General features: G+C 41.5%; 1 protein-coding gene across 1 annotated transcript in view; it reads right to left on the bottom strand.

Moving 5' to 3' along the window:
- Positions 1–2,047: 2,047 nt before the first annotated feature.
- The window catches only part of LOC104490106 (protein FAM19A4-like), a 15,248-nt gene continuing 7,531 nt past the window's right edge, over positions 2,048–9,764 (bottom strand). The window contains exons 3-4 of the mRNA XM_010132351.1: positions 6,721–6,849; positions 2,048–2,229 (exon numbers count right to left, since the gene is read on the bottom strand). Coding sequence (XP_010130653.1) covers positions 2,048–2,229; positions 6,721–6,849 — 311 coding nt within the window. The remainder of the gene's footprint in view (positions 2,230–6,720; positions 6,850–9,764) is intronic.

The raw sequence follows: 9,764 nt of genomic DNA, 5'->3' as shown, positions 1-9,764 counted from the left end.
TATTGCAAGGCGTGTAACGTGCAGTACCCCTTTTGGGAAAGACTTAATTGGACATAACAAGTTTTGGTTCTGTTCTCAATTCTGCTGCAAATCCAGTGTATGAACACTGGCAAGTAACTTATTTTCTATTTATCTTCAAACAAAGATAAATAATAACTTTGCTCTAAAACTCTTGTTTGTCCACTTAGAGCAAACTCAGTGATGGTTTTCACTACGCCTTTGTAGAGCACTTACCACAATAAGCAAATGCATAAATAAATACTAGTTATGGGTCAACGTTGTACAAACGGTAAAGGAAAATGATCTCCACTGACGACACTGTTGAATACATATGCACGATATAATGCACAAAACGATAGAAATAGTAAAAGCAAGTTTAAAATTTAATCAGAAAACCAAAACAATGGAAAAATAAGGAATGTAGAGCTCATTGGGGCAAGCAGAGTCTATTAACTCTTCAGCTGTCCAAGCAGAGAGCAGAAAATCTCGTCATTTACTTATCACCGAGTACAATGGCCACTATGATCACCGCTGTAATCAAACACGTAACTGAAAGTGAACCAAACCAGAGAAATCAAAACTAAAACCACAGGGCCAGGTCTTTCCACCCCTGGCTGCGTTGGAATAACCTGGCTGAATACTCCCACTCACTCCAGCAAATCAAAAGCTAACGATTATGACTCTGAACAGCTTTGCGCTGCTGAAGGTATCCTTCCCACAAACTCGAAAGCTTATGCACAATGATCTCAATTAGTACAACACACTTTTTTTTCTTCTCTGTCTATATAAAACTAGATGTACGTTGTTACCCTAATATTTACATAAAGCACAACCATGAATCGGTAGCTGGGTCAGCAGCAGTTCAGCTGCAGGATAGCCATCTGCATCACTGCATTTCAGTCCGTTTCAATGCATCGAGTCACAAAACGATGTAACGGGGAACAGACTGGCTACAGCTTCACCTCTACTCACTGTTCTATTTAAGAAGACCGATGACAAAAAACCGTAAGAGGCCAATAAGAAAAACAGTATGAAATGCATCTACAATAATAGGGAACAATTACGTGTCACAATATGTAACCACTTGGAAATTTAGTCTGTCAAGGACTGGACATTTAATTATTATAATCATTCTAAACAAGAACTAATTGAAACTGAAGCATCACTTTTATCTAGAATTTCGCTTATGAATTTTAAGTATGTTACCTATTAGGATACAACCAAAGCTATGAAAATCCAAACAAATTACTCTCCTTCCAGTAAGCCTTCCTTACGCAGTTCAAGCATGCTTTTTTTTTTTTTGAGGCATTTGAATGAATATTTCTAGCTAATGGCTAAATTCTTTTCCATATCTAGATTCAAAGAGGCAAGGAATACGTATACTTTGCTATTCCCCTAGAGAATTGATTTATTTTAGGACAAGAAAAACTCTGTCTACTTTCAAATTTTTCCTCTTCCTCATGCTTTTCTGCCATCATTTATGAATGTAAAAGTTAAACTACCTCAAACTACCTAAGGAAATAAATCTAATTGCACAGATATAACCAAAGTGTGCCCTACAATAACTGCTACTCGTTTATAAGTCCCATCTTCTCGCCTCCATACAACCCTGATAGTTATTAAATCACAATTGAAAATATACTAAGACATAATTTACTAACACTGTCCTGTCAACTCACTCAGTACTGGGATCAGCTTTTTACTTTTATGTTGTACCATATGCAAGAAGTACCTCAGACAAATCCATAGAATCACAGAATCATTTTGGTCGGAAAAGACCTCTAAGAACACCTGTATCAGTTCTAACACAAGCATTTTCTTTCTATGACTCCCTAGGTTACATTCATGATCTAAACTAATCTAAAACAATTTTACATATCTTAGTGTCATTAAGAAAGTCTTATCCTTGATACACTGCAGGTTCAGGTCCGTGCTTCTACAAGTTTCTGCCAGGTGTCAGATCCTTAGGAATCCAAGGTGCGTTTCAGGTAGAACCAAATCTCCTTGTGAAATTAAAATGTACCATTCCGTACAGCAAAATCCAGGTTCAGGAACTGCAGCCACAGTTGAAAGGAGTATTGTCCTTTTTGCTGACCAATTTTGCAAGTTCAAAGAGTTCAGTCAATAGCATCCTCACAAAAAAGAGTCTCTGTGTAACAGCCAAGCAACTGTTGCACGTGCCATCGTTCTCGTAGTGACCCACAGATTTATTCTTCGCTACCGTGTTACCTGTAAAAGAAGAGGAAAGAGTTACCGACACAGAATCAATCCAAGGAGGATGATAACATGTTCTTTGTTGCCGCAAAGGAACTGTACACACAAATACATCATGAATGAACTTGCCCCAGCCATACCCATAGACCCTGCGTAGGGTCTATGTGCAGATGTTGATGACGCTGTTGTTCAATAGTACAAGAGAGATTTCCAAATGGAAATCTCCCTCCGTGTTATTTTGCCTATCACAGATGCATGACTTACACCCCAAAAGACCAGTGATGCAATGCACCTGATTCCCAGTGGCCCATCTTACGGAAGGAACTGGGGATCAGGCAGAACATGGTCCGCAGAGGGGACGAATTGTTCTCGCAGCAAAAGCCACTCCCAGACAGCACATCTGCCCCAGGACCCCGCGGTCTCTTCCCCTCAGAACCACATGCACACTCAGTCGGGTGCTTCAGGGGTGAGCGCACAGGCTTGAACGCACACACCCCGTGCACAAAACCAGCAGGTCTGGCCCCACGGTGAGGAGGGGATTTGTTGTATTTCTCACCCAGGAAACGGATGAGAGAAGGCAGCCGGCAAGGAAGCAAACTTTGTCAGCTCTGCTCTGTAGTGTCTAGATGTGTAACAAAACTAAACAGACACTCAGCATAGAGAAGTTTTCATTTCCTTCCCTGAGGTAAATGATATAAGAGACAAGCTCTGCGGCTTTTCACGTTTTAGCTGTCCCAGTTAGCTACTAACTATTCATCTAAACACTGAGTAGCATCACGAGTCTCCTGTGCTTCACGTAGTTCAAGTTACTCTTAATATTTTCACAAAAAGAAAAGAATAGAGGACTTAAAATTGATTAAATGGCATTTCCTCTTTCAGTGTATAATTAACCTGTGGAAGTCATTGTTCCAACTAACACTGATCCCAGGGTCTTAGAAAGCTTTAAAAGTGATTAGAAATTTAAATGGTAATGAGATCATCTTTGGTACATAACATAGGAAAAAATTAATATGGAATGGATCTCAACTCTCATGTTTCAGACATAAGGCAACTACCAAACTGGAAGAATTTCATGTATGTGTACACATTCTACGACAGTCCACAAGGGTTTAGCCTTGTCTTTCTGATTTAAGTAGCCCAGCACCGAGACACACAGGCTGCGGTATGGTTTGGACCACTGGTCTGACAGTTCATACAGTCCTCTTTGCGAAAAGTTTTAATGATGCTCTTACACATTTTCTTGATTGAGCTGCATTTAGACAATTCTTTGGTTCATTTTTTTAAATAAAAAAATAAGTTGTATCACACTTTCCTTTTACCTATAATAAGGGAAATTTTCTTTCCGTTCTATTTTCCTTCTAGTTCAATACTGCCTATGCTTCTGTTCAGAATCTGGAGTTACCATTACTCATTATATCTGTGCAACAACTATGTCTTGGTAGACATATCTTGTCATCTACAAGACAGGCAAAAATACCTACAGAGGAAACATGGAGGCCAGGACAGATTCTGCAGCACAGCTTTTGCTAGCAAGCAGACATCTACACGTGTATCTTGTCACCCAGGGCTTCCTTCAGGTACAGGAGAGAAAGAAGTGCTCATGGGACCACTGCTGGAGATGGGCACAGTCATGCTGTGAGATCACTCATTTCTCCCCATGTGACCTTGGATACTCCTAAATGACCATGCTGGATGGAAACATGCCTGCAGCTGAGCACAAGGAGTCCCACCTGCAAAACCACGGACAAATCATGTCCGTTCTTACTCAGAGCAATGAAGACAAGCTTCACGATTTCAGATCGATTCTCAAAAGTTAACTACAGGAGTGTAACAATGTGGTACGAGTATAAGTTCTCAGCTTTTGGCAACGTCACTGCTACTGAGGATATAGCTACGTTAAACCGCAGCCACCAAACATTCAGGGTTCGCTTACTAACACCACAGCTAAATGCATGGAAAAAGATTTTATGGGTCAAAACCAAAGTATTTAAAAGTATGCAAGTAATAATTTCCCACACATACAGCAAACAATGAAAGAATTTCTGGCAAAGAGTAATTAAAAAGGGAGGGACTGAGACACCTTTCTAAGGGATCTGCTCTCAAAGGAGTTCTGCCTGTTCCCTTCTCTAACGTGGCCCATCACTAGTTATAGGTTAGAACTCTCTCGTGTTATTTTGATGTAATGTTTAACCACCAACTTCTTTATTCACATCTACATTTATATTGTTGCAGCGCTCCAAGACCCTAATCAGCATCAGGATCTCCCTTATGCTGTTGCTAAGAAAATACAGCCCTACCTGAACATGCTTAAACCTAAAACAACACGGGGCAGTGACAGGAACATGAAGCCGTGCAGGAAAAATGAACAAGATGTCAGGGATACAGCAGAATGATTCACATCTAAGCACAAGTGCCAACTGTTTGCTTATCCTTCCAATCAAATGCCCCTCAAAGAAATCTCTGATGGTGATAAAATCAATGCAAAATTCATGACTCCGCACCCCCGTAAAGTAGAGGAAGAGTTTAATGAAACAACATTTGCCATCATTGCTGCACTCTGCCTGCCGTTAGACCCACACGAGCTCACTAGAGCCACTGAATTCGCACAGGTCTGACTGCCAGCAGGATGATTTGACCCACTCCAGCTTTACAAAGACATCCCTAAACCCACCAGAACGCATTTCCATATTCTGTAGTTTGCTGGTTGCAATATTTAGCATGGATAATAAAATAAACATTCCACACCAAATTTGTCCTTATATTACTAGACTCCACTGACTCAGGCTGCCTCTTTCCACTGCTCAAGAGCAAGAGTCATGAACGCAGGCTAAGCGACTTATGTGGCCAGTTGACCTCAATGAACTAAGAGGCAACTGTTCCTGGGAAGGAAGAAACAGCTACGTGAAGGAGGACTTGACACTTCAGGCCTTCAGCCACCAGTGACAGCATAAAGTTCTTTGTTCCACCCTGCATCCCTCTAGTACCCACTGAAGGCATCAGTGTATTTAACCCTGGCTTACTCTCTTCCAGTAAGGTCCTTTTGGTATAACCCGCCAGCTCTCTTCTGGTGCGTCCAGAGATGAAGTCATCTCATGCAGTATCTAGAGCTCTACTTTGCCGGCCTCACCCTTCAGTGTGACGCTACAACACTGCCCCTTATCTACAGAGGAGTAATTAAAAGTCAGCGCCTGTAAAAATTGTGAAGACTGAGGGCAATCTAGATCTTGCAAGAAATGACTGCCGGTTACCCTATTCTAGAGTGTGCAGGTCAGCTTTTGGGTGTAGTATCCGTCACCACAGAACAGCAGGACCTAGGCACGCTATGGACCACATCTCTGGTATTTAGTGAGTAACATACTGATTTGCAACAAGTCCTCCAGTCTTAGACAGGAATAGGGTTTTTCAGGTTGGTTGGTTTGGTCAGATTTTTCCAGTGAGCCTGACACCAGGCAATGTCCGTAGCTGGGCTTTAGACCACCGATATCACACCACAGCTGCCCAAACCACCTAATTTTATCTCTTTCATCCAGAAATGAGTACAGTTTTCACTCCTTAGAACAGCCATTATTAAGCACCATTTGGTGTCAGTATTTGCTTATTAACTCAGACTGTAACCTAATCAACAACATTCATTCCCAACTAGAAGAGGCTGTAAAGGGAAAAGCTAAGCATATGTCTTTCCCTGCTACTGCCTGCTAAAGACTCCTGTTTTACGATATATTTAGATACACAGTTTGCTATGGCTTGCTGAACTTCAATGCACTGAATCCATTTTAGATTGTTAAGAAGACAGAGGACATGATATTTTCTCTCTGCAAGCCATCCTGTTTTACGATATATTTAGATACACAGTTTGCTATGGCTTGCTGAACTTCAATGCACTGAATCCATTTTAGATTGTTAAGAAGACAGAGGACATGATATTTTCTCTCTAAAAGCCATTAATTAAGAAACAGAACAGCATCGCAAAGGTTTTTTGGTTTTTTTTTTTTAAAAAGTGCTGTCTATAGGATGGCCTGTAATTAGAAATTATCTGAACCAGCCTGATTTTCAGGGGTGTTCACAGTTCCCACTGACAACAGTGCAGATTCTCGACAACTCCCAAGACAGGCTGCTACTTTCAAAAGCTAAAAGGGCTTTCCAGTAGCACAGCAACCTAACTTTAGGAGACACTGGTAAAGACCTTGGATCCGTGTACTCAGTCTGCAAACAGAAGAACTGATCCTAGAACACGATTAATCCTCTAGCACCAGTCACCACAGAATAGTTTCTTTGCTAAGGACTGAAGCAGGGCCTCCAGTTTGACTCCAGCACTAAATAACTTCACTAGGCTGGCAGAGAAGGGGCAGTTCTGAGCCCACATTTCCCTCTCCGAGAACAACTACATTAATCATCATTTTCCAAGTCACCGAGGACTCCAGCACTTGTGCTCACACCCACAGACACAATGCAATAAGCAAGTGCCATCAGCAGATTGCCACCTTTAAACGCGGGCGATCTCCGTACTTGCCTTTGTGGTTTTGACTTTATTTCCACTGCTGCAAGACCAACCTGAATAGTCTGGTAATACTTTACAGTCCTCTCCATCCAAACAGGGGTTCATATGACACCACCACTTCTGTAGGACAATGGAAGCTAAAAAAAAAAATAGGAAAGAGAAACAGAACACAATCTTTTTTTTTATTACTGTTGATTTTAGCAGGGAGGTTGCCTGTGCGATGGTCAGTAGTTTGATTTCAAAAGGTAGAACCAGCGGTTACTGTTTTAGTAACTAATCGCACTGATTTTGTTTGAGCTAAAGATGTGGCTAAAACTCTTCACCAGCACGCAGAAGGGTAAAATGCCATATACCAATGGTGAAGACAGGTAAGCACCGACAGAGACCAACTCCAACATTTTCATTGACCTCCACTGACTACAAAGCTGACTTGCTTCCTCCTTTTACACACTCCACACAAGTACCTGCTATCAGGCAGAATGAAGCTTAGGCTCCTTCTTTAACCCAGATTGCATATGTGAGACTGGATGAAGAAATGCCAGCTTCTCCCTTCACTGGGTGAGAAAATAGAATTGCGCAGAGCTGTAAGTATGCGAGGTCTGTCAGCAAACAGTGCAGATAAGAACGTGGACACTGCTAGGAAGCATTAGAGTAGTAACTAAAAACCTACTGATGGTTACACTGCCAGTTTTGCAGTATGATTTTGAAGACTACACTAGTACAACTTAACTGCAAAAATTTCTGAAATTTCTTCTCTTAAGCCAATTTCCATTAATAAGACCTTGTTTGTTATTTCTACAAATGTAGTCATGACTTCATACCACTGTTAACAACCAAAAGACTCTTCCAAAAACAACAGCAAACATCTGCACATATTTCCCAGTTTGGCTTTGTTCATGGGATTCATCACATCCCAGAAAATCGTTATGAAATATATCAGTCCATGATCTTACATAATCTAAACTAGATCTCAAAATAAAATGTGGCTTAAAATGTTGATTTAGTTAGTCTGCATTATGCTACTATGCGCACAAAACATTGAATTGTGCGCTTTAAGAGATACCGCATCCAAAAGAGATGAGCGAAAACAATACAGCCTACTTCTTGTAAAGCACTTTTTCCCTTTTAATTTCAAGGTAGATTCGCACATCTGCAGCCTTCAAACCAGGGTGACAAGCAGGCAAGCTGACATCAGGATATTGCCGAAATGCTCATTCAATTACTTTTGTTTTGTGCTTTCAGGATAAGCCTATGTGAAAAGAACTGTGAAAAATACACTTCTGAAACACCAGTTTGGCTTTTAGAAACTATTCTTTCCATCCCATAAAATTATAAAATAAATGCATGACTCCTTTCACCAGTCATTTGGAGCTTACCTCATTTGCATCGATGCCGATTGATTGTTGACAAAACAGGTGAATCTTGACTGAGCTTCCTAGGAGGTGAAGGGACCATTTCCACTCCAGATGTACGCTCCATTCACGTCATTTACCTGTTTTACCTCTGCTACTTTCTAAATTTGTTTCAATTTTTATATCATTTTTATTTCAGGTAAACACAAGCACATCTGGAACGCCAGATTCCAGATGGCTGAGTGCATGTGCAGAGGACCTTAAGCAAGCAGGAGATCCTGGTAGCAAACCAGCTGTGCCTTCAGAGCTCTGCTTCAAAGCCAGAGAGTCCTCATGGGATGGTTGGCTCTGCATGACAGCTCTGCACCGTGCTGTTGTGAGGGTGGGTACGGGGATATGCTGAGACGTCACCTGCACTCTGGCTTGTGAAAATGCTTCCATATGTTTAGTGCTACTCTAAAAACACAAGTTCAACTTCAGACCTTGAAAACCACCTCTTGCTCACCTGTCTCCCCCAGGTAGATAAAATGCCTTGTGCTTCAGTTACTCTAATCCCTTAAGATCCATACCGGTTTGGGTGCAGTATGTTTTGAGACAACAGAAAATGCACCAAACATGGCAGATGTCATTTATCTATACCACCTGCATCAACCTGCTCCTAACACACGATTATAAAACAAAGTCATTAGTTAACTGGCCAAAAGTGCAGCACGGGAGTGGGTTCACACAGCATTCTTGACCAAGGGTGTCCATGCAACTTCCTGCTGGCCCACCATCTCCAGCAGAACCCTCTTGCGTTAAAACAAGCACGGATGTGAATGGGAAACATCGCTGAGTCAATCTGTAACTCAAACAAGAGCCACGAGCTCTTCAATCGACTGCATATTTCACTTGCTATTCAGCTCTTGTTTAGACACCTTTGTAGAAAGTGACTCTCATCCTTCTGTTGACTGATTCCTATTCTGTGCAGACACCTCTCTTCACAGTAACGGCAACACTTTGAAACACTGTACACAGATCTCATTCCATTAGATTCCAGCAAATCTCCATTTCTTTGCTGTAGCAATTCACTAATTCTTACATCCATTTTATGTCCAATTTCTTTGTAGGTTTACTGTCCACTCTGCTGATTTTTACGTCCTAACTGGCTGTAGCTCTTTGTGTCAAACACGCCCCTGAGGTCAGTCCATTAAAATTCTCCATGAGAGCCTTAGTCTCATCTTCATAGCTAGGGTTCTTTAACTATCATTATCCCTGTAACTGTGCGACTCACTAGAGGATACAAAGGCTTCCTCTTCTTCTCAAATTGAGGCACTCTGGGAGAGGTTTCAGCTGATGATTTTTCCAAGAAATGAGAGCAGCTATGTCACTCTCATACACAACCACCCTCATGAAGGGAAAGGAGCCTGCTTTAGTTTGACATTAGCCAACTGATCTGCTGGAAATCAGCCAGAAAGCCTGCCAGAAATAAATCTTCTGCTGTCATCGCTGTCCAGATGACATGGCTCCATGGAAACAGTAGGTTCATAGACAGTAAAGCCAAAAGATATTAATACATCATCTCATCTTGCCTCATGCAAGTCACTGCGCTGTGCCTCCAGTTTTGTTCGGCTATACAGTGCCTTCCAAGGCCATCTGGAACTGGTGAAGAAAGAAACTTCTCCCATTATTACTTCTTTTGGCAGTTAAACAATCTCAGC

Source organism: Buceros rhinoceros, unplaced genomic scaffold (assembly GCF_000710305.1).
Source record: "Buceros rhinoceros silvestris isolate BGI_N320 unplaced genomic scaffold, ASM71030v1 scaffold5033, whole genome shotgun sequence".
In the NCBI taxonomy this organism is placed as follows: domain Eukaryota; kingdom Metazoa; phylum Chordata; class Aves; order Bucerotiformes; family Bucerotidae; genus Buceros; species Buceros rhinoceros.
The sequence above is the reverse complement of the archived record's forward strand: the minus strand, read 5'-3'. Positions and strand labels throughout refer to the sequence as shown.